Source organism: Syngnathoides biaculeatus, chromosome 14 (assembly GCF_019802595.1).
Source record: "Syngnathoides biaculeatus isolate LvHL_M chromosome 14, ASM1980259v1, whole genome shotgun sequence".
In the NCBI taxonomy this organism is placed as follows: domain Eukaryota; kingdom Metazoa; phylum Chordata; class Actinopteri; order Syngnathiformes; family Syngnathidae; genus Syngnathoides; species Syngnathoides biaculeatus.
In genome coordinates this window covers 28,175,586-28,198,158 of record NC_084653.1, presented here as the reverse complement: position 1 = coordinate 28,198,158, position 22,573 = coordinate 28,175,586, and the positions used below count along the sequence as shown (strand labels likewise).

The 22,573-nt window shown below is 51.7% G+C and overlaps 4 protein-coding genes across 5 annotated transcripts; 1 reads left to right on the top strand and 3 right to left on the bottom strand.

Annotated features, from left to right (window-relative positions):
- Positions 1–452: 452 nt before the first annotated feature.
- On the bottom strand, positions 453–5,813 carry actr6 (actin related protein 6). 2 transcript variants are annotated; one of them, XM_061841173.1, is made up of 11 exons: positions 5,523–5,805; positions 5,065–5,182; positions 4,271–4,339; positions 4,078–4,201; positions 3,881–4,016; positions 3,619–3,675; positions 2,734–2,832; positions 2,582–2,660; positions 2,340–2,511; positions 1,540–1,678; positions 453–783 (listed from the first exon to the last, which is right to left on the bottom strand). In XM_061841173.1, exons 1-11 carry the CDS (start codon positions 5,588–5,590, stop codon positions 654–656), a joined length of 1,191 nt encoding a protein of 396 aa, XP_061697157.1. In that variant the 5' UTR covers positions 5,591–5,805; the 3' UTR covers positions 453–653. The 2 variants fall into 2 exon arrangements, 1 of the variants encoding a protein (XP_061697157.1); XR_009798090.1 differs by having other exon boundaries at positions 642–783; positions 2,248–2,511; positions 5,523–5,813.
- Positions 5,814–6,035: 222 nt separating this feature from the next.
- LOC133511996 (uncharacterized) lies at positions 6,036–14,749 on the bottom strand. The gene is made up of 14 exons (XM_061841167.1): positions 14,609–14,749; positions 14,428–14,521; positions 13,625–13,712; positions 13,287–13,548; positions 12,578–12,671; positions 12,299–12,386; positions 10,992–11,304; positions 10,259–10,352; positions 10,095–10,182; positions 9,604–9,904; positions 8,571–8,664; positions 7,531–7,618; positions 6,141–7,096; positions 6,036–6,057 (listed from the first exon to the last, which is right to left on the bottom strand). The coding sequence occupies exons 1-13, from the start codon at positions 14,661–14,663 to the stop codon at positions 6,680–6,682; spliced, it is 2,076 nt and encodes a 691-aa protein (XP_061697151.1). The 5' UTR covers positions 14,664–14,749; the 3' UTR covers positions 6,036–6,057; positions 6,141–6,679.
- A 1,843-nt stretch (positions 14,750–16,592) lies between these two features.
- Positions 16,593–18,059, top strand: cd59 (CD59 molecule (CD59 blood group)). The gene is made up of 3 exons (XM_061841177.1): positions 16,593–16,722; positions 16,855–16,956; positions 17,798–18,059. Exons 1-3 carry the CDS (start codon positions 16,647–16,649, stop codon positions 17,998–18,000), a joined length of 381 nt encoding a protein of 126 aa, XP_061697161.1. The 5' UTR covers positions 16,593–16,646; the 3' UTR covers positions 18,001–18,059.
- kcnj11l (potassium inwardly rectifying channel subfamily J member 11, like) lies at positions 17,873–22,562 on the bottom strand. The gene is made up of 6 exons (XM_061841171.1): positions 22,258–22,562; positions 21,149–21,376; positions 19,836–20,105; positions 19,514–19,721; positions 18,074–18,526; positions 17,873–18,011 (listed from the first exon to the last, which is right to left on the bottom strand). Exons 1-5 carry the CDS (start codon positions 22,465–22,467, stop codon positions 18,138–18,140), a joined length of 1,305 nt encoding a protein of 434 aa, XP_061697155.1. The 5' UTR covers positions 22,468–22,562; the 3' UTR covers positions 17,873–18,011; positions 18,074–18,137.
- Between the last annotated feature and the right edge of the window lie 11 nt (positions 22,563–22,573).

Here is a 22,573-nt window from a genome sequence, read left to right as displayed (position 1 = left end):
GGTTTCCTCCCGCATCCCAAAAACATGCAACATTAAGTGGACCCTCTAAATTGCACCAAGGTGTGATTGTGAGTGCGGCTGTTTGTCTCCCTGTGCCCTGCGATTGGCTGGCGACCAGTTCAGGGTGTCCCCTGCATCCTGCCCGTTGACAGCTGGGATAGGCTCCGGCGCTCCCCGCGGCCCTCGTGAGGATAAGTGGCAAAAAAAAAAAATGCATGGATGGAAGACATCTGCTTTTACTTTGGAAAACAATAGTGAACAAATTTCCCTTTTTTCTGAGCAAAGCAGAAAATGAATCACAATCCATCTGCTCGTGGATTTTCTGCATCAGTCAATTTGAAATACAAATCATGTTGTCTTGTTTTTCAATGAAGGGATGCAAATGTCAAAAAAAAAAAAAAGTTTCCTTTGATCTGAGTCATCGCCTAAGCTAGAAAGTAATTGACAGATGATTGATTCTTAAAATATTCTTTATTTGCAACCTGCAATCCTAAATCAATGACTTCATCAATTTCATAAGTCAATTGTAAAACAGACGTCTTGGCTGGGACCTTTCGGCTGGCACCGGTCATCAAGTTGCTGCCTCGGAACGCGTCAACCGTCATTAAAAAAAAAAAAAAAAAAAAACTACAGTTGCTCTCAATCCCCGCGGCTCAGACGTCAAACTTTTCTTCACAGATAAAATGTCCGTTCTCGTCGTAGTCGTCCCGCGTGACCACCATCTCCTCGTAGTCGGGGTCGTTTGCCGCCAGTTTTCCGCCTTCCCACGCGTACGTGACGGGACTGATGCGAAACACAACACATCCCGGATGAGCTGATGGTCGACAGAAAATCTCTTGGCATACACACACAAAAAGATGACGTTCACATCTCAATATTGTTTTCCTTCTCCTTATAGAAACAAATGACGTTTGCTTTTCTCCACCGGCAGCTGCTCGATTTCTCCTGAGAGCAAACAAGCTTTGATTTTTTTTTTTAATTACTTGCATGAACTTCCATTTGAATAATAGCAGTCATTAAAAATTGTGTCCGCTGATGATGAATGCCACTTCTGAAATAACACATTTGCTCCAATGACATTTCTATGTGAATAATTGCAATTCTGAACGTGATATTGGGCCGTGTTCTCGTGACTTCTTATACGTTGTATTCATCTTTGTGAAGATATTGTTGAGTTAGGGAAAAAGACACATTAGAAGAGTTTCTCTCTGCCAGCGTTGACTACTCACGCGACCCCCACACTTTGGTCCGCCCGCCCGACCGACGCCGGCTTGATCCGGCTCATACGTCCTCCTACTTTGAGCACATTTCTATTCTTGAGCTTCCCCGCATTACGATTTATCTTCTGTTGCAAATATTTACCATTGGCTGACTTCTTATTTCATTTTTGGACTGCAGTGGAGAAGAAGCTACTTTCGATCAAGTGTCAAGAAAAGCCACATATTTTTTTTTTTTTTTTTTTTTTTAAATTGCCCGGCAAACAAACTGGAAAGAAACAACTGAACGAGGAGGGCGCACGAGGGCGAGGGGGCGACTCACTCGGGGGCCAGCGTGACCTTGACGGGAACGTGCGCCGGAACCAGCGAGCGGAGTTCAGCTTGCAGTCGCTCCCGGAAGCCGGGAAACAAAACGTTGCCTCCGGTCAGGATGATGTTGCCGTACATGTGCGGCTGCATGTCTGCACGCACACACGCGAGGCCCGTTAGCCGCAATGCAGACAGACGACGGCGAGCCCGTCTCAACTCCTTTATGCGCTCCGGCAAAAGCAGGCGTTATTGACAAACGATACAAAACACGTGCCCGTGAGCGGGGTTCTATTATCTGTCTGTAAGTGCTGCTTCACCGTTTGTGTTCAGATAAGATGGCTTTAAAGGTCATTTTTGAACCTTTTTGGGGACGTGTCTCCCCTTCTTTTTTTTTTTCCCCCATTCACGCCCCCAACCTGCTGCTTGAAATTTAGCACTGACAATTGTAAATGTTGGTGGGTGAAGAAATAAGAGCATTCAATCGATTTTGATTTTAGATATGAAGCAATATTACCTTCAGCCAACGCTACGGTGTGACATCTTAGCATCAAGTCAACTTTCGTTTCAACACATTAACGTCGAGTTTCAAGGCCACGGTAACTAGTCGGTTTTGAGTTCCAACGTATTTTGTCAGTATCGAGTCAATTTGGACTTTCAGTGCCACCAAACGGCGATCACATCTGGAGTCAAAGCAACAAACGGTCCGGACGACGGCTCGTACGTTGCGGACGTCGGGAATGAGGCGTGTCCCGCTTCCTAACAAGCTACGTCGGGCCAGGTCGAGGAACCGGCAAGGTCGAAATGGAGAGAGACCTTCCGACAGCGACTGCACCGAGTCCACGATGGCCTCGGGGATCCCCATCTCCCCGATGCCGATGTCAGAAGGGTGGAAGAGCATTTCGGGAACGGCGAAGCGCTCGTTGGCCAACCTGAGGATCTGCTCCCCGGTCTTGTACTTCCCGCTCAGCACCACCTGGTCGGCCGGCTGCCGGAGAAAGCGAACGCGGTTGAGGCCCGGCGCGGAGGAGCGGGAGACGGCGGGGAAGGCCGATCACCTTGCAGAAGCCTTTTTTGATGGTGCTGAAATCCGGAAGCACGTAGTCCCTCATCACCGTGTTGTCGGCACCCTTCAGCCTGAAGCGCGAGAGCGCAGGAAAAGCTACAGGCGTCGGGCTCGCGACCTTCTCGCGTCGGCGAGCGCTCTTACTGTGCGACGCTCATGTCTTTGTAGAAGTCCTGAGACACGAAGCACACGTCCTCCTTCACCTGGTTGATCACGTGGGTCTCGTCCATCACGTGCAGCTGCCTGCAAACACCAATCGACTGCTCTGAAACCGCAACCAATGCGGGGGCAAAAAAAAAACCAAAATCACATTTATCATTTGGACCATAATTCATGCAATTCAATCGCAATTATTCATCATGTTGGGGTGAGTGGGGGTTAAAAACAAAGAAAAAAAAAAAAAGTGAATTTTTGTTGCACTCATTTTCAAACAAAATGCCAACTGACACTTTAGAACGATTGAATTGTCATTTTAGAATTAATGTGTCGTTAAAAAAAAAAAAATGCAAATCAAAAACAAATCTGCGACCATTTTGTTTAACATAAGGCAGAGAAAAAAATATATATTCTTTCATATTGTCTCATCTCAATTGTTATCGCAATTCTTTTCCAAAGTGCCACTTTTAAAGCATCTCGACTACAAACTAAAATAGTCAAGACGTGCAGACGCAGCCATCGGTTATCAATCAAAATGCTAAGAAAAGAAAGAGGAAGAGGAAGCGCATTCGTGCACCAGCTGCCAGCGAGCACGGTTCACGCAGACCGGCTAACGGCTAAAGGCTCGGCCGGCTAGCCGCCAGCCAACTGCGCATTCTCCTTCCCTGGCGCTCACGTCACTCACCAGCCCCTTTTTTTAAAGCCGCACACATTCAAAGGCACAGACGATACAGAACAGTAGAATGGATGATGGCGACCCCAAGTGGACAAAAATAACACCTGCACCACACATGCACAATATTGACGCTAATCACACAGAAATTACTCCAAAAATGTGGACCTAAGCCGTGAGCGACGACTCGCCGGCCTTACCGATAGGAGATGATTTCTTTCAGGTGGTTGGTCAGCAGCTTCCCTCCCACGCTGATCCTGAAAGGACCACAAAAACGTCGTCGTCGTCGTCGTCATCATCACGCAGAAGGGAAAAGAGGTTTAAGTCGGGTCATCAACGTTGGATGGAGGTAGAATTGAAGGTCAGGACGTGTTTTGTACACAGAGGCACTTGGACAAGGGAGGCGTTTAAGGCAAAAGCGACAACCTCGATCGCGGACACCATGTCGTCGCTCGCGTTCACCTGCGGATGGCGTCCTTCATTCTGCTGCCGCGGCAGTAGGGGGCGATGTGCGTGAAGGAGAAGCCGCTGTCCACCACGAGGCAGCACAGCTGGTAAGATTCGGTGCTGAAATACCGCCGAGCGCTCAGCGAACCCGCTGAGGAACACAGAGCGCAGCCTGAGACGGAGGGCCGGCGGCGGCGGCGTTCGATGCTCACCGTTGATTCTGAGGGCCGACTGGAAGCGGTACTCCTCGAACAGGATCTCGTTCATGGACTCCTGGATGGACGTGAAGTTGAAGTAAGGCTCGCTGATGATGATGCTGGTGTCCGCAAAGTCCACCTAGGAGACCAAATCAATGAGACGAGCGAGGGGCAGACGAGGCCGATGTCGCGGAGGAAGACGTCGCACCTTGAACATTTCTTTTCCGAACAAATGATCCCAAACTTTCCTCTGGACGTCCCAGTTGACCAGGTAACCCTGAGGAGGCACAAAGTCAAACATCAGAGCTCCGCCCGCACGTCTGCGGAGGTTGCCGCTCATCCGCAAAGGCTGAATGGAGGCGGCCGGACTCCCAATCCGAAAGGCTTCTGCCTGCGGCGCCGACTTCTTGGTCTGCCTGTTCATCGCAAAAGAAGAAAACTTCCTCGAGGATGAAGAAGACTGCTGATTGGAAAGGTGAGAAAAGTAGAGAAGTGGCGGAGGACGTTTCCACCCTCACGACTTGAAGGCTTGCTACTCAAATTCTCAAACCTTTCAGGACCACAAACAAAGACTCCAAATCGGCCATTCAACAGTTTTGCTGGTACCGTTTGTGGTGTGTCCCAATAACTTTGACATTGAACAACACACGACACTCGAATCCCGTCCTCCAAGACCGAAATCTCACGGGAGCTAACAATTACCAAAGGACCGAAGGTGGTAGTGTTGGCTAACAAAAGGTTCGCTTTGGACATGTGAAAAACGCTAATCAAAAAAATGTGAACATTTTCAGAATGGACTTGTCATTTTTGGCCAGCATCGGAGCTGATTGGGCCACGAATGTACTGGTCAGGCCCACTCCATACGGGAACTTGAAAAGTGAAGAAGAAGAAGAAGAAGAAGAAGAAGAAGAAAGCCGCCTCCACTCTGCCGTCGCCTCGGTTGGATGAGAAGACAAATGTGAAGATGAAGCTCTGATGGCGGCGGCGCCGGCCGGGGTTGACCTTCTGGAAGGGCAGGATGTAGAAAAGCGCCGAGGGGTCCTTGATCTCATCCAGCTGGTTGGCCGTGAACGTTTTCATCCTGGTGGTCTTGGAGCGAAACTGACAGTTGGGAAGGACGCTGGCAGACACACGGAAGGACATTTCAATGGGCCTCAAGTCAACATCTGAGAACGTCCAAAACCTTTTCTGCTATTCGTCTTGTTCTCTCTAACACTATACAGATATACACATTTCTCTCTTCAGTGCCACACAAATACAACATTATTGATTCATATTACATTTTATTCTCTTTCAGCGAACTCTAAGAATCCCTGTAGTGATTAAGAGTCAACAGTTTAGTGGAATATTCCCCACACGGTAGCTGTTAATAATAATTATTCATCCTCGAGGTGGACATGTTACAGTTTCAAACTAGCGTTTCTTAATTGAAAGGTTCGAGCTAACGTCAAACAACTCACCTGACTTCCTCCGTGCTATATCCGATTTTTGCCGTGTAGGCTCCATTGTCCAACACTAAAGTGGCCATTTGGAGTCCAAGTCACGTGTTGAGGATTATTTAATAAAGCCAATTTTGCACACAAACAGCGCGCCGCATCACATTTCTTCAACTGTCGAGTTTTGGCCCGTTTCCGCTTTGACGCGATTGTCGCGAGATCATTGGCCAATCCGATGAGCTAACTGATGTCGACCAATCACAAAAGCGTGGATTTGGTGGGAAGCTGCGCCGGGACACACACACACACACACACACGCCGATGTTTCAATAGAGCGGCCATGTTGGGAAGGTCAACCCTCCCATAAATAGCAAAGCACAGCCAAACAAATTCAGTCGCAACTTGCTTATTTCTCAGTCGATTTTTTTTTTCAACATCAAAGAGAGACCATGGGGGCCAACTCGGACTTTCTCTTACCAGTCAACGCCCCCATCCACCCACGTTGCAGCGGTGGTCGGGATGCACTTTTGTTCTGTTGATGGCTCCGCTCAGCAGCCAGCTGTAAACCGGTCACATGACGTCACCTCACGCAAAGGGCATGGCTTTGTTAACATTTTATTTTTTTTAAACATCAAAAGTCACTCATTCACGAGGCACAGTGTGAAGCCCAGCTTCCTTCCGAAGAGAAATAAATACAAAATGTACGACTTCCAGCGGGCAATTGTCTTCAAAGGCAAGCGGCGAAAGCTGCCTCAGCTCGCCAAAAAGCCAAAATGGCCGGGGGGGGGGGGGGGGACGACGCCGATGATGACATCATTGAGGATGAGACGCCTGATGACATCGCTGATGGAGATGATAGCGGCGAGCGCTGGCCGGCCTCGCGAACGTCATCAAAAGGGGTCCTCGGGGGCGGTGGCATTCAACGGAGCGGACGGCCATTTGATACCACCGACTCGGCCCCGCCCCCGCCGACCACTTTTCAAGGGCAAAAAAAAAAAAAAAAAAAAAAAAGCTCAATTTGGACCTGCAACCCCTGTCGACAATTTATTTTTAGGAGGCATCAGCATAGCGACGTGTGTCCGGCCAGCATCACACTTTTACGCACCACCGCTAGCCAGGAGCGTTCGCCGACAGGCAGGTCAACGTCGCATCGCTAACGTCGACTACCCAGCGAGCGACGGCTACAAAACAGCGCCGTTGCGTCCAGAGTGGGGCCGGTGCAGAAGGTCCCTCTCTCGGTCGAGCGCCGCCCTCTCTTGCTCCAGCAGGGCGCGCTCCCTCTCCAGCTGCGTTCTCTCCGCCCGGACCGCCGCCCGCTCTCGTTCCAGCGCCGCCCGCTCTCCCTCCAGGATCTGGCGCTGACGCTCCAGCTCAAAGCGGTTCGGCTCGCCGACGCCCGCCGGAGACTCCAGTCCGGAGTCGGAGGCCGGCGGCGAAGGGGGGCAGCGCGCGGCGATGGGCTCCAGCGTGACGGGCGGCATTAGTGGGGTGCCGCACACCAAGCGACCTTCCATGGCGTCATTCATCAAGTGGAACCACGGCCAGGACGCGGCGCTCTCCGTCGTGTTCTCCATGCCCGCCGGGGGGTACTTCAGGTCCTGGGGGGGGGGGGGGCAATCATTTAACAGTTTCGAGACCACGTCGAACTTGAAATTGTCCATATCTTTGGAATGGCAGCGTCTCAACAGTACATTTCTGCCACCCTCCACCAAAGCCGGGTTTCAAAATACGACCTCTGGAGACACCAGGCCGTCCGAAGTGACCGCAGTCGCCGTTGGTGGCCACACGCCAGTGGCTCCAAAGACCGGAGACAAACTTTCACAACTTCCCAATTTTTGGGGACAATTCTGCAGATTTTCTGGCAACAAGGTCCCCTTTTATTTTAATCCAGGGATGGAAACTATTGTCACCAGATTATTCTAACAATTGTTAGCTGCTGGGCTGGTGATAGCGTTTCAATACAATCCTGCCGAAATGACAACACGGCAACGTGATTTGACGAGCGGACAGAAGAGGAGATGACGTGGCCTACCTTGAACCTGCGTTTGAGATTGTCCCACTTCTTGGCCACCTGGTACGTGGAAACCTTCCCCTGGAGATTCAGCTGCTGAATGATGGCCCTGACACACAAACAAGATGGTGGCCACGTGACGCCCTGCACGTATACGTTGGCGCACAGTTTGTGTTCCGTGTATCCGTCGCTTAAAAGCTCCCCGTTAGCCTGTCTATGGCATTTCCTACTACGCGTTCGCATGAAGCAAGCCGACCGAGGCTCTCTCGTTTGGCTAAAGCCCAAATGTGACAATGTCCGTGTTCCAAATTCGGAGTAGCAAAACCTGATTTTGGAAGAATGGCAACTTTGTGCCATACTGATTCTTGATATAAAAGTAAGTTTCTTTCAGCTTGTCCCTTTCGGGGGTCGCCACCACGTGTCGTCTCAGATGAACGCACATAATATGTTTGGCACAATTTTTACGCCTGACGCGACCCTTGTCAGGGAGTGGAGGCCCCAGTGGGATACGAACCCACAACCCCTGGTGCTCTAACCACTGAGCTCCGGGGCCTCTCGCATTCTGATTCTTGATCGGTCCGTTTTCAAGACAACTATCATGCAAAAAGAAAAAAAAAAAAAAAACCACACGAACCCATCTGGATGCATTTTATAGCTTATTACTTTGTGAAATTTTAGTAATATAAAGAATTAAAAGGGAAGGGTCACAGATGCGGTACATCCAGGGAATAATGACACAGTGTCATCGAAATCAACCCATTTCCAATCCTTGGACTGTCCAACTGCTGTGATCGGATAAGATGGCCTCAACCATCACTTTCCTAGTTCGTTCTCTCGATTTGGCGCCCCGATTGCTCCAAACGTCCGACCGTAGGTTGCGGTACTCGGATCAAATCGCTCCAGTTGTAAACTGTTGGAAAGGGGACGCAGCCAAGCCCGCGGAGTGCTCCGTGAGCAGTTTCCGGTACAAATTAATTTTCCCAAACTATTTCTTTCTCCCTCCTCCAACGATCCCCAATAGCTGAGAAAAGATGGAGACAAAAAAATGAATTTTGTCTTACTTCCAAGCAGCCTTGGCGGCGTTTCTCTTTCCGGTGAACAAAACCTCGTTGGCGGCTCTGAGCGTGATCAAGCGCCGAGTGTCCTGCTCGCTCACTGCAACACAACAATTGCTAACATGTGAGTGACACGTCGGTCCACATTTGCTAATGGTTGGATCGGACTACAATATAAACTTGTCAGACTGCTGGCATCAAATTTTGCGCCATCTCCATCAGTCCCCGGCAAGATTAAACCACATTCGTTAGGATACGGCAGTATCCCGTCTTTCACGTGACTGCCTATAACTGTTACCTTGGTGAAAGTAACAATAACGGATTGCCGCAATTGGGGGAAAAAACCGCGCGGAGTCGTCGCCAGATACTCAGGAGAGGCGATTTCGGGCTGTCCGTTCAAGGAGAGCTCCAGGTATGCTTCCAAACAGGCAACATAACCAGCCAGCTAATGCTAGCGCAAACATTTGTCGACTCAAACTGTCTGACTCGTCCGTGCATGTGGTAACAGCTACAGAAAACATTTTTTGTGCATGGGTATAAATGGCGATAACGGCAATCAATCGCTCACAACACGCAATCCCATCGCTTGAGGTGGAGCGGCGCAGTCGGACACCGAATGGCATAGAGGATGTCAAAAAAATGAAAAAAAGACTTTTTGGAGCAGCGTCGTCGGCCTATCGTAGGTCTAAATCAGTGCTTGTGGATGACGTCATGACAAGTTTTGTCGTGCACAGCAAAATATTTCAGGTCCGATCCGGGAAATTAAGCAAATTCTGTCGTCTGTTCTGGCCACAACACGCCTGCTAACATTTCGGCGAGTGCAGCTGATGACGCCTGCTAACGTGTTGGCTAACATCCGCAAACGTGGGAGAACGAGAAAAGTAAGCGTCTCCACGCTTGCTCGTGTGAAAACTGCAGCTCGTCGTCAACTAAGTCTGCAAATATCCCAGCGACCGTTGGTACCTTGTTGACCTTGCTCAGCTCAATCGTATCTCGAGGCACCACCCGAATGATCAACATGGTCCAAACAGCTGTTTACTTTTGTAGGAGATCTCCGTAGGGGTGGAGCATTCCTCGCCGCTCGCGTCGATGTAGGTGACGTTTGGGTCCGACCCGCAGAGGTCCGCGTGTTCTCGGGCGTCGCCCGCCTCCGCCCCGTGGCCGTCAACGGAGGGGAGCCAGCTCGAGACGACGGCGTCCTCGTCGCCGGTCCACACCGGCGCCGCGCGGGCGCCGCCGCCCGCCAGGCGGCCCTCTAAGGCGTCGTTCATCAGCTGGAACCACGGCCAGGACGCCGCCCCGCCCTGAGGCTCCACGCCCCGCGGGGGGAACTTTAGGTCCTGCACCGCACGGCAGAACAAATGAATGACGGAGTGAAGCGTTGCGGCCGGAAAAGAGATGGCAAATAAAGCAGAGCGGCACAGCTTGTGAAAAATCGTGTGAAGCAGAAGCGGAATGAAAACAGGAGTGAAAAGGAAGAGAAATAGAAATAATACGGAGTTGGCCGGAAGCTGAAAGAGGTGACGCCACCTTGAACTTTGTCTTCAGGTTGTCCCACTTCTTGGCCACCTGGTCCGGCGTGATCTTTCCTGTCAGGCCCATCTCCTCCACGATGCCCCTGCACGCGAGTAAAACGCACGTCAGCACGTGTCGGCACGCGGGGGCGGGGGGGGGTCGGCGGAACGGCCTCCGACCTCCAGGCGGGCTTGGCGCTGTTCCTGCGTCCCGTGAAGAGCGCCTCGTTGGCCGCTCGCAGCTCCACCAGTTTTCGGATGTCGTCTTCCGTCACTACACACACCCGACGCGCACAAGCCCACGTGAAGATTTATGACAATCTGCTCAAATGCCAAAGTCGCTTGCGACGGCCACGTTAACCTGCCGACTTCCGAGTGAGTTCCTTAAAATGTCCACTGAAAATCTTTTTGTCACGATCGGGGATGATGAATAATTGCGTTGGCAGTCGTTTATCACTTTCACTCTACAATTAGAAACAAATCCCTAAAATGACCGCCACTTGCACGACGGACACTTTAACTTGAGTACAGTGCACCAAAAACTTTTTTTTTTTGGGTGGGGAACTCTTGGGGGGCTCGCCTGTGAAAAATCGAACCCCCCCCCCCCAAAAAAAAAAAAAAAAAACGTCTTTCTTCAAATTGGACTGAATCTGTAATCTTGATGATTTGTCTCCTCGAACCTCCTCTTCTGGGATAGGCCGACAACTTTCAGTTCAAAATATCCGCCAACCGGCTCACATCCATCAAATGAGTTGATTTTCAAATGGACAATCAGTGGGCCGTATGGTTATTGGTCAAATCATATGAAGATGAGCTCTACAGAGTGTTTACCGCGCGTGGTCTTGTTGCACTTAACTTTTCTTCCATCCCAAAAAGGAGCCTCGAAGCGAGAACGTCACGCCGGCACTCTTACGTTTGTAGCTGAACTCGGACATCCGCCGGAGGTCTCCCGACGCCGAGGATGCGTTTTTGCCGTCGGCGCGGACCAGCAGGTCCATCTCCGACTCGGTGAGGAAGTCGGCCATGCCCGCGCGACTCCTGCGGGCTCGCTTCCCGGGCGCGGGCGTCAGCATCTCGCAGTCGTCGTCCTCGTCTTCCTCGTCGGCGACGGGCGCGAGGACGGGCGCGGCGCCGGCCAGCCGTCCCTCCGCGGCATCGTTCATGAGGTGGAACCACGGCCACGAGCTCGGGTTGGACTCCGCGCCGTGCGGGGGAAACTTCAGCTCCTGACGGACGCAGGAAACCCTGTGAAGGCCCGATTTCCCAACGTGCCAAATCGCTGACTGACTCCGCACTCGACTTGCGACACGAGCGCCGCGACTGCCGGCGACTCATTTCAAAGGTAAAATTACATTCGCCGACTCTTCTTGGCCCAACGAGCAACTGCTTGCTTGACAAACTCCGGCAGTTCGAGAGTGCTCTGAAGGGTTGGTGTTCTTCTCCCCCCCTTTTGAGATAATCAACATTATTCAGTGATAAGGGACAAGAATTAGACTGGAGACTGGGGTCTTAACCTGGCTCTGGTAATAACTTCATCAAAGATGTATTCATATGGCAGCTAATTTGACTTTCATAGTATTTTTTTTTTTTTTTTGTCTTTGACTGTTGTAAATTAAAAAAAAAAAAAAAAAAGTGTGTGTGGGGGGGAAGGGGGGAGTATTAGCCAAAAATGTTTAACAAATTCAACAGGGATTCCGTCTGGCCCAGGGGCCCGTCCCAATTGCAGATTTTTTTTCAATGCCTTATGTAATGTTGCGATGGTTAAAGGAGCGGCAACGCTGTCTCTAACTTGTACATTCAATTTTCGTGTATCCTTTGTCAAAGTTTCAATTACTTTTTGATCTGGGTTGTTTGTCCGTTTCGGGTGCTATAAAAATTGCAAAACATTTCATGAATTTCTATTGGCGACCAACTGTGATTTATGACTTTTCCTTCTTGCTCTGAATTTGATTCCAAAGGTATTTATCCAATTTATTATTGTGCTCAAAGTTAGCGCATCGGCGTCTCTCCGTTCGCTCCACACGCATGTTGGCGACGCACCCAGCTCACCATTGGCAGCAGGATGTGCCCCGAAAAGCTCATCACCACTCTTGGAAACGGAGTCCTTGAAAACACGACGGAGTTTTTGCCAGCGGTCATCCACGAGTCTGACCACGTACATGTCAAATATTCTCAAGTCGGTGCCCCCAGCAAGCCTTTTTCCAATTCGGGCGGGCTCACCTTGTACCTCCTCTTCAGGTTGTCCCACTTCTTGGCCAGCTGCTCGGTGCTCAGCTTGCCCTGCAGGCCCAGCTCCTGAAGCACGGCCCTGCCGGCATACGCGCGACACGTCAATCATGTTGACGGGCGGGGAACTGGCATCTCCTGGGCTACATTTAGCAAACTTCCTACAATTGTCTGGCAGAACACGTAACCGCTTAACATGCAGCTGGAGTTAAGATCACGAGTTGGTGCTTTATGCTTTCTCGCAAAGTCCCGAGCGAGCGCGCGCGACCTCACCTCCACGCCGGCTTGGCCGAGTGCTTCCTGCCAGTGAACATGGCCTCGTTGGCGGCGCGGACCTTGATGAGGCGCTCAGTCTCCGCTTCGGACACTGGCGACGCAGAAGAAGAGGGTGACGTCGTCAATGCAGCGTAGCCTACTTCCTCGTGCGTAACGCGCCCATTTCCCCCTTCCCGAAATTGTCAAAAGTCAAGAGTACGCATTTCACAGAGGTAGAGGAGACTTTGACATTTTATAAATGTATGACGCCCTCTAGAGGTTAGGAGAAAAAGATGTACACTTTGACTCCGACATTGCCTGAAGTTGGCTGGGATGGGGTTCGGCGCTCCCGTCACCCTTGTGAGGATAAGCGGCTTTGAAAATGAATGGACGGACGCCGCAGCCCCTTGAGTGGTACATTGGACTGCATATGTACAATTGTGCTCACAAGTTTATATACCCAGGCAGAATTTGTGATTTTTTTTTTTTTTTTTTTCTGAAACGCTTGACCATTGAATTCGAATCCCATTCAAATTGGTCCTTCATGTTTTCCTTGAAGTATCGTACCCGCCTTACAAATTCCGCCTGGGGTTTCGAACGCCTCACGGCACGTGACGACACCTCACGCACAACGATGTCATCGCAACACGGAATCGTCCAATCTGGTCCTGTTGACCACGTCATCACGTGACATAATCACGATTCGCCGCGCGTTACGGCCGCCTACTTTTGTAGGAGCACTCGCCCATCCTCCTCCAGCCCACGGGGGGGCCCTCGGCAGGCACGGCGGCGGCCCCCGAGTCCTCCATCTCGGTCTTGATGAGGAACTCCAGAATGTCGTCACTGTTGTCGTTTGGAGCGCTGAGCGCCATGTGACTGTTGTACAGGCGACCTCGCATGGCGTCGTCCATCACGCGGAACCACGGCCACGAATCGGCCACGCCCTCCGGCTGCTCCTGACCTGCTGATTGGTGGGGCTGCTTGAGGTCCTGCCGAGCCAGGCGCGACGTCGTCGGCGTTAGCTGATGATGGCGCTCGCAAAGATCCCCGTCATTGCCATCCTACCTTGTATTTGGTGCGCAGATTGTCCCACTTTTTGGCGATCTGCTCAGCTGTCAGCTTCCCCTGCAGGTCCAAAGCCCTCAAGATGGTGCTGAACGAGCAAAAATGCGCTATTAACATACATCCACCTGCTATATCTGGGATTTGAAGAAGAAAATGAGAAGGGAAACTACTGTAACAGCTAAGGCAACGCCAAAGATTTGGTCGACGCAAAAATGTATGCTTTGAAGCAATAAAAATAATTTTTCTGAGCCGCTTATCCTCACAAGGGTCACAGGGAGTGCTGGAGCCTATCCCAGCTGTCAACAGACAGGAGGCGGGGTTACACCCTGAACTGGTCGCCAGCCAATCGCAGGGCACATGGAGACTCAAAATCACACCGGAGGGCAAAGTTGCCAGCTATTGGAACGTGGGAGGAAACCGGAGCGGCCGGAGAAAACCCAGACGGGCACGGAGAAAATATGCAAAGGCCACACAGGCGGGTCCCGGTTTTGAACCCGGGACCTCTGAACTGGGAGGCCAACGCTTTACCGGCCGCGTTTTAATGCCACAAGAGAAAAATAACAAATTACATCTGATGATTCAAACGAAAATTGCTAGTCGTCAGAAATACATGTTTGTTTTCCATCCTTTAGTTTTCCTTCCAAATCAGGACATGATTTGAAATCAACAAGGCAGAAAGAAACTACAGAAGCTGCAATCTGACAAATGGACTCTTCCCACGTCTAAACGACGCCCAAGAATAAGAATATTTGTTGCTAGATTGGATGAGTGCACAAAGGGCCGTCGATGATCGTCGCGCGTACCTCCAGGCCACCTTGGCGGAGTTCCGCCTTCCGGTGAAGAGAAGCTCGTTGGAGGCTCGGAACTCGATCAGCCTCCTGACGTCATCGTCGCTCACTGCGGAGGTCAAAGTTGAAAGTTGAAAGTTGAGCAGCGGGCGGCCGGCCGGCCGGCCGAGGAAAGGGCAGAAAGTTCGCCACCTACTTTTGTACGAGTTGTCCGTCGAGTGGGCCAGCGGGTTCGGGCCGCACGGTTCCATCGTTCTCGTTCTTGTGGACTTGGGCTAAGTGCTAAATGCTAACTGGCCGCTTTTGTTTCGGCAGCTCGGTCCGTCCATCACCGAGAGTCGTTCGGAGCTCCTCGGCCGAACCTCCGTTTGGACGGACCGACCGACCGTCGTCGTCCGACCTCCACCCCCCCCCCACTCTTTCCTTCCTTCCTTCCTTCCTTGCTTCCTTCCTTGCGTCCTTGCTTCCTGCTCGCAGCGATGCTAGCCCGCTAAACTGTTTTGCGAACGGAAGTTTGAGCGGGCCGCCGGTCATTGACAGCTGCTGTGTGCGTGACGTCCTCCCAGTACCGGAGTGGACCCGCAAGGGCGAACCGGACCGGAGCCGCGACTGTGAGGAGCGCTCGATTAGCCTCCCCCGAGTAGGCCCGCCGTCACGTGACCGGCGCTTCAGCAGAGTGGGGACTAACGGAGACGTTGATAGGCTGTTGTCGTCGTGACGTCATAGATGATGGGAATAACGCATCCTTTCGCTGAAATATAAGTTCGTGATGGAGATCCATTCTGATTTTTTTTTTCAATTATGTATGACGGATCATCTTTTATGTAATGGAAACACTTTGTGTGCTTTTTTTGGGTTGTTGTTGTTGATTTTTGGGGTCCTTTATTTCCTTTCATTTAAATTTCATCAACCGTTATTGATATTTGATAAGATTCATCGTGAAGTGTACGACAAAAAATGTGTATATTGCTCAAACTGGAATGACCCATTTTGTCAGTTTTTCAGCAAAACAAACAAACATAGCAGCGACTACGTATCCATGAAATAATCTGTAATAATAATGTTGAAGTGAGGTGATGATCTTCATGTTCATGTGAGGGAACCATCTAATATCACGGGCGTGTCGGGTGGCTTGAAATATGAGAAGTTTTGGAGAGACAAGCTGTCGTTCTGCCAAATATTTTCCTTTTTGACAGTTGAATTCCCGTCAGGCGCCACTTTGGCAGATAGCGAAAGACTCTTGAGGGACAAAAAAAAAACCATTTAATGCTGACACGCCAAGCTGAGGTTTACTGGCCATACGAGACGCCGACGACATCATCAACAGCGGCCGCGCATAACGCTGTGCTCGGAAACGGCGGACCTCTTTGGACTCTGGTTTTCTATTCAAAGGTACAAAAACTCAAGGAAACGTTTCTATTTATTTTCCAAATCACCATCCGAAAAGTGGAGTCAGATTCCTTTTGGTCACAGCGCTTTCCTCTCGCCGTCTCCTTGGCCGCGCCGTGACGTATTCGCCAAAGGTTCGATTGGACCTTCCCGAGAGGCCCGTTCACTCCCTCCCTCCCTCCCTCCAGAGCCACTTTCAGATTGTGGACCCGAATAGTTTCTTAAAATCTCTCCCGATTCCTGCGACCGTCATTCGGGAAGAGCAGGAAACCAGTGAATTCCCAACATACGATCTTCCGATTTTAAAAAGTCATCAGTCAAATGAAAAAATAGAAAGATGACGCACTCGGCCGCCATTTGAAGGAGTCGTTGTTGTCCCGTGGGTACAAAGTCCCCCATCAAAAAAAAAAAAAACATTCTGAAATTGTGTTTAGCTCAGTTCACAGAATGAACCCAAACAAGGCAGCACGTGTGCCTGCCATTCGTGAGGACCGGGGTTCAAATCCCGTGCCAGGGTGGCTTTTCTCCGGATCCCAAAAACGGCCCGGCTGGACAACGAACGAACAATCTCCGTCTTGGTTGTCCTTTTCACTGCGCCGCTGAATGAATTTGTGAAAGGCCTCCAGTGTGAGTTTCATAATCAGCGGACACATTTGAGACAATTTTGCACACAGCGGCACGTCAACGCCGTCAATGGGTCTTTGTGTGTCCCCCGTGTGAGCGCGTCTTTGTGCGTGCGTGCGTGTAGGACGACCAGGACAAAAGCGCCTTGACGTGCGCGTCTTGTTTTCACGCGTCCGTGCGCTTTGCGTGTCGAGTCGGCTGCAGCAGAAGAAGAAGACACGATGCTACGCGCAGACCGAGTCCCGGTCCCGGTCCTGATGATGATGATGATGATGACGGCGACCTTCGTGCAGCCAGGTGAAGTCGTACTTTTTAATTTCCGTATGAAAAGCAGACTGGCCGCTGGCTTTTCCCTTTTGCCGTCGCGCTGTTTGATTCTCTGAGCGCGAGTGAGTAACTTTGCGTGCGTTTCTCGGTCGCGCGGGGCAGGCGACGCTCTCCGCTGCTACAAGTGCTCCGACTACACCGGCCGATGCGACGACGTCCGCGAGTGCACGTACGAGGACGCCTGCCTGACCCTCAGCGTCCAAGGTCGGCCGGCGCCGTGACCTCCGCCCTCGCTGCGCGGCACATTTGTGCGCGTGTGGGATTATGACGCGTGCGCGCGTTTACTGGAGTCCTCTGCAAAAGTATTGGAACGGCGAGGTCGATTCCTTTGTTTTTGTTGGACACTGACGAAATTCCAGTTTCACATTTATTCAAAAGATGAAGACGAGACAGATGTTCAGAATTCCATCTTTTATCCCATGGTGTTGAGATTGAAACGTGCAAAAGAACTCAGGACTGAGCACCTTTTGATTGCAGCCACCTAACGTTCAAGGAACGGATCAGACGTCATCAAGCGTCAAACCTGCGACCCACCGACTCGACCACACGGTTGCTTTCTTCACTTCAAATCCTTTTTTAGGCCTCCCAGGCAGCCTCTTTCAGTTCTTGTTTGTTTCTGGGGTTTCTTATTCTCTTCAAGAAGGAAAATGCATTCTCTATTGAGTCGGGGTCGGGTGACTGGTGAGCTCAATCTTTTCCGCCACGATGAAGTCCTTTGTTGGGTTTTGGGTCACCGGCCAGTGGTCTTGTTGCTTGATGAAGATTCCCCCGATCGGTTTGCCTGGCCTTTTCCTTCACTTGCCAGACAAAAAGGTTTCGCAGACTTCACCCACATTTGGCGCACGTGAAAATTGTCTCGATGTGAAATCAAATCTGGAATTCTGAACTTTGGTCTCGCGTGAACCTTTTGATTCGAAACCCAAACGTGTTCAGTACGAAACAAAAACAAAGAAATTGTTCCAATACTTTTGGAGGGGACTGTGTGTATGTGAATGCATTTTTTAACGTGTATTTTCAGCTGAAGTGTTTATGTGTGCGCGTGTAGGCGGCAAGACGGTGCGCCAGTGTATCCGCTACACGGACTGCGACAACTCTCGCCTGTCTCAGATGTTTCCATCCATGTCGTCGTTTTCCTACCGCTGCTGCAACAACAACTTGTGCAACTCCAGCGGGGCGGCGGGCGTGGCCACGTCCGGCCCGCTGCTGCTGATTGGCTGGCTGCTGAGCGCGCTCGTCCCCTGGCTGTGAGGTCACGTGACCTACGGGTGGGACGTCAATAAAGACAAAAAAAGCAAAACGTTTGTCCTCTTTTTTTTCTCACCTTGTCTGGAGTCTAACGACTTGTGCGTATGTGCCCGTGTTTGTCCAACGCGCGAGCCGAGCGCTCAGTCGTGCGTCTGGTCGAGGCGAACGGCCTTCCCGGGCACGCCGGGCTCCGCCTGCTCCTTGTCCGGGTCGTACCAAGATCGGGAGGCGGCGCCCTCGGAGGCCCGCCCCCCCCTCCGGAAGCCTCCCCTCCCCGCCCGGACCAGCCCCCATCCTTGCGGCGGCGCATCGGCGGAGGCGCCCTCCTGGACGCCGCGCATCTGGTCCAATTCCTTGGCGCTGAGCGAAGACATACGCACGGGAAGCGTGTTGCCGAACTTGGAGTAGTCGACGCAGTAGCGGCCCTCCTCCTCGCTCACGATGGACACGAAGCGGCGGCCCCACAAGATCTCGTCGGGCGTGTACGACGTCCGCGCCTGCATGCTGATGCCCGTCGTCTCCACCACGCCTGAACAACGCAACGCCGCCAGTCAGCCACACGACATTTTCACCGTTGCAATCGATTCAAATGCAGCCAGTGGGATCTTTATGACTGAAAAATGATTGTTAGCGCTTGTTAGTACCAGGAGTAGTCAGAGTTGCGGTATGAGCAGAAGGAGGGGGGGGGGGGGGGGCACCCAATAAAAAAAGATTTGGACACATCCTGACTTTTCATGCCGGCCTTTGGTGGGAAGCCAGGATGCAGGATATTAAGTAGCCTAATCGGCTAATCGACTGAAATCCCCCTCCCGGCCGGGTCCGTCAGCTTAGGAGGAGGCGCAGGCGTCTGTGTGTCCCAGTCGTCCGAGGGGCTTGATGGACTTGGCGGGGTCACCAGCGGTAAACAGTCTTTGGGGAGGGACCAGACAAAGTACCGTACGTCTCAAACAGCCCCCGTCGGGATTCACACGTTTGAACGGCCTCTCATCCACTCTGGAGCGCTCACAGAGGGAGAGGCCGAGCAAGCCTGGGAAGACTGAACAACCGCTTTGATTGGTGCCTCCACATTGGGGGTTACCCTGCTGGACGAGAGGGTAGCTCGTCCCCCCCCCCCCCCCCCCCCGCCTTCGACTGGATCTTGTTCAAACTATCGACCCCTTTTTGGAGTCACTGGAGCGGGAGCTGGGATCCCCTTTTTCTGTTCGGGGACTTCAATGCTCACACGGCCGATGGGAGGGCGTTATCGGGCGTCTCCGGGCTCGCCCGGCCACGCCTCGGGAGGACTAGAAAAATTGGCTGCGGAGAGGTAAAGAGTGCGATTCCCCGCTGAAGCTGCTGCCGCCGTGACCTGACACCGGAGAAGTGGAAGAAGATGGATGGATGGACTAATGACTTACGCTACAGACTGCTGGGGTTCATGCTAACGGTAGCCACGTGACCGCGGTCATGGCGGCAACTACGAATGGTGGTCCGGTCAACTTTTTACACGTTTTAACAACCGGTGGCGCTACCCCACCTTCCAGGATGACGATGACCTCGATGTCGGCGGCGGACAGCGTGTGAGCGGACAGGTCGTAGAGCGGACTCCCTCTCTCCAGAGTGTGGCTGACGATGAGCGGCGACACCAGGAAGATGCCGTTGCTCCTCAGAGGGTTTTCCACTTGAATGTCCAGCTGGCTCACCGGGATCACTTCGCCCTCCGAGGTCACGGTGCGTCGGATCACCTGCGACACACCGACGCAAACGTCACCTTAAGCGGGATACGCAGTAGCGTTCATCAGATCGTGATAAGCGTCCAGAGACGTCCTCAACGTCGTCTCCTTTGCCGAAGGCCTCACCTGCAGCTGCACGGTGGCCGAGATGATCATGCTCTTCCTCAAGTCGCCCACCCTGAACATGAAGGTGGGCCGGCCGTTGCGGGGGGCCACCACGGCGTTACGCGAGAAGATGAGCGTCTCGGCCCGCCGGTTGGCCTGCGCCGTCTTCATGAAGACGCAACCCAGCATCACCGCGTTGATGATCAGGCCCAGGATGTTCTGCACGATCAAAACCACGATGGCGGCCGGGCACTCCTCCGTCACCATGCGCCCGCCAAAACCGATGGTCACCTGGACATGCAGACCGGAGCATTAGCGCGCTAACTTGCCATCACTAAGCTACTCGTTAGCATACGTCACATAGTCACTGTGTTCCCGAGTACGTCATTAGCATCCACAAGCTAGTTTAGCTTCCCTCGCGTATTTGTTAGCTTCTCAACAATAGCCATTAGCGTATGTGAGCTAACACACCTATCCCAAAATGAAATAACATTCCTAATATTAATACTCTTGTGCTCAGTTATGCTCAGAAATGTCTAGCATAGGGATGCTACCGGTGAGCACATACCAATGACTCTGTAAAGGTGAGAGAACGTGAGATCCCTGTTCAGAAACGCGAAAGACTACCTTAGCGATGCTATATTATCTTACGGATGTTAATGTCTACCGTTGGGATGTTAGTGACGTTTTCAGAGATGCTAACACCTATCTTAGCAATGCTTAACTCGCTCAGTGACTATCCTGGGGATGCTACATAAGATCACATCCGCGTAATTCTAGTATCAAGAAGCTAGCGACTGGTTCACAGATGCTCATAACTAGCATAAAGACACTGCATTATCTTGCAGGTGATAATCCCAAACTCTTGACTGTTAGACGCTAACAATTAACCCTTTAGATGCTATCTTAGCACATTGCCATGGGAACACGAGCGGACAAGGCTGTCACAATCACATCTTTTAGAATTCATAATTCAATCGATTATTCCATCGATGAATTGAACAATCAGATCAAAATGTTTTTGCATTGGTTGATCCATTCATCCTCCATACCGACGTCTTATTTGGGAAAAAAAATTTAAATAAGAACACGCAGATTGATCAATCTCTTTTCACTGAGCGTAACAGAAATGGGAGAATATTTCCTCGCATTTGGGCGAGCGGAATTTAGCGAGCGTTCGACGGGCTTCCTCGCATATCACAACAGTTGCCGATGAGTTTGCCAACCGAGGAATGAATGAATGAATCCGTCCGATGCGGCGCATCGAGCGGAGACTATCGCGACCATGCTAAAGCCGGCGAAAAGAAGAAGAGGAAGAAGGGAGAAGGTCCGACCTGGACTTCGATGGAGAAGAGGAAGGCGGAGGTGAAGGAGTTGATGGCGGTAACGCAAGGAACGTCCGCCCGGCGTCGGGGTTCCAGATCTCCGTGGGCGAAGGCCAGCAGCCACCAGACCATGGCGAAGAGCATCCAGGAGCACAGGAAGGCCGAGGTGAAGATCAGGAGGGAGTGCTGCCACTTCAGGTCCACCATGGTGGTGAAGACGTCCTGCAGGAATCGACCCTGTGGACGGGTCGACGCCGGCGATGGAACGAATACAAACAAATGGTTGAATTTCAATTTCTGGCACCATCTGCGTTTTGGGAGGATTCTCAAAGTCTAGCGGGGTTCTGTCCGCTCTGTGTGCGGACCCGCTTCCGTCGCTTGCTACCCCGTGTCGGGATGGCACCGCTTTATGTTGAAAAGCTGCGACCGATCCTCTCCCGTTACGTTCAAGCGACTCCCCAAACTTTGAAATTTGCTGTCGATCCGGGCCCGGTTCCCTTGAAACATTTGCAATCTGATTGACGATCGAAGTTCTGGCTTTCTTTTTGACGATGCTTTAGAAGATACATTCGTAAAATATGAATCAACTGGTTCACTGAGCAAAAATATTGGTGGCCTGACGGGCACAACAATTGAAATGAAATGAAGTATTCGGATGTTCCCGCCCCGAGATCTGATCCGATCTTGCGTTCACTCGACAGCAAAGTGAAGGGCCCGATTTCTGAATATGCGGGAATCGGAATCGGTCTGGGATTCCGAGTGTTGTGGCTTTAATTAGTGATCCAACTCCGGACTTTTAGGAGGGTGTTTGTGTCTGTCGCATTTAGCGTGATGCATTTTTTTTTTTTTTTTTTGTCTTTACTGGCCTTTTTCGGCATCTGGTGAAAATTCCAAACTTTTGGCAGTTGGGTGCCTTTCAGCCCAGGACGCCTCCTTTCAAATTATTATTAAGCAAATGTCTGTGCGTACCGTTCGGGATGCAATGTTCCCGAGTCTCTTACCCCCCCCCCCCCCCCGTGTTTTTCTCGTGCGGCTTCGTCTGACTTCAGGTCCCGCGCTTGTATCGCCGCGCACTCGCACCGGCAGAATTCCACGCGGGTCGCCACCGACCGCCTGACCTGCTCTCGGATGTTCTTGTGGGCCACGTTGCACGAGCCCGACTTGGTGATGAAGCGCGCCCGCTGGCACCGGGAGCGGTTCCGGGTGGGCCGGTTGCGTTCCTCGGCCAGGCGGGTCAGCAGGAAGCCGTCCGGCACCGCGCCCTTCCTGGCCAGCATCCTGACAGATCCAAGTGGCAATGAATAGACTGACAAAGACGCATCGGTCATTTTTCAGCACGTGCGTGTGCAGACGCTTGATGGCAGAAAATATCCTGATTGGCCATTGCCGTTCGGTGCAATAAGAGTCGGGCGGGGGGGGGGGGGGATCATAATC

What these genes read in the sequence shown, in the direction of transcription:
- kcnj11l (XM_061841171.1), bottom strand. Translation starts at nt 22,467, where the DNA reads ATGACCGATGCGTCTTTGTCAGTCTATTCATTGCCACTTGGATCTGTC. An exon ending in TCTTCTCCATCGAAGTCCAG is followed by an intron (nt 20,106 to 21,148) that starts GTCGGACCTTCT and finishes CTGCATGTCCAG; the next exon opens with GTGACCATCGGTTTTGGCGG. An exon ending in GGTCATCGTCATCCTGGAAG is followed by an intron (nt 18,527 to 19,513) that starts GTGGGGTAGCGC and finishes TGCGTTGTTCAG; the next exon opens with GCGTGGTGGAGACGACGGGC.
- cd59 (XM_061841177.1), top strand. Translation starts at nt 16,647, where the DNA reads ATGCTACGCGCAGACCGAGTCCCGGTCCCGGTCCTGATGATGATGATG. An exon ending in GGCGACCTTCGTGCAGCCAG is followed by an intron (nt 16,723 to 16,854) that starts GTGAAGTCGTAC and finishes CGCGCGGGGCAG; the next exon opens with GCGACGCTCTCCGCTGCTAC. An exon ending in CCTGACCCTCAGCGTCCAAG is followed by an intron (nt 16,957 to 17,797) that starts GTCGGCCGGCGC and finishes GTGCGCGTGTAG; the next exon opens with GCGGCAAGACGGTGCGCCAG.
- LOC133511996 (XM_061841167.1), bottom strand. Translation starts at nt 14,663, where the DNA reads ATGGAACCGTGCGGCCCGAACCCGCTGGCCCACTCGACGGACAACTCG. An exon ending in ATCTGCGCACCAAATACAAG is followed by an intron (nt 13,549 to 13,624) that starts GTAGGATGGCAA and finishes CTGGCTCGGCAG; the next exon opens with GACCTCAAGCAGCCCCACCA. An exon ending in ACCTGAAGACAAAGTTCAAG is followed by an intron (nt 9,905 to 10,094) that starts GTGGCGTCACCT and finishes CGTGCGGTGCAG; the next exon opens with GACCTAAAGTTCCCCCCGCG.
- actr6 (XM_061841173.1), bottom strand. Translation starts at nt 5,590, where the DNA reads ATGGCCACTTTAGTGTTGGACAATGGAGCCTACACGGCAAAAATCGGA. An exon ending in ACATCCTGCCCTTCCAGAAG is followed by an intron (nt 4,340 to 5,064) that starts GTCAACCCCGGC and finishes GTGCCTCCTCAG; the next exon opens with GGTTACCTGGTCAACTGGGA. An exon ending in AAGGTCACGCTGGCCCCCGA is followed by an intron (nt 784 to 1,539) that starts GTGAGTCGCCCC and finishes GTTTCGCATCAG; the next exon opens with TCCCGTCACGTACGCGTGGG.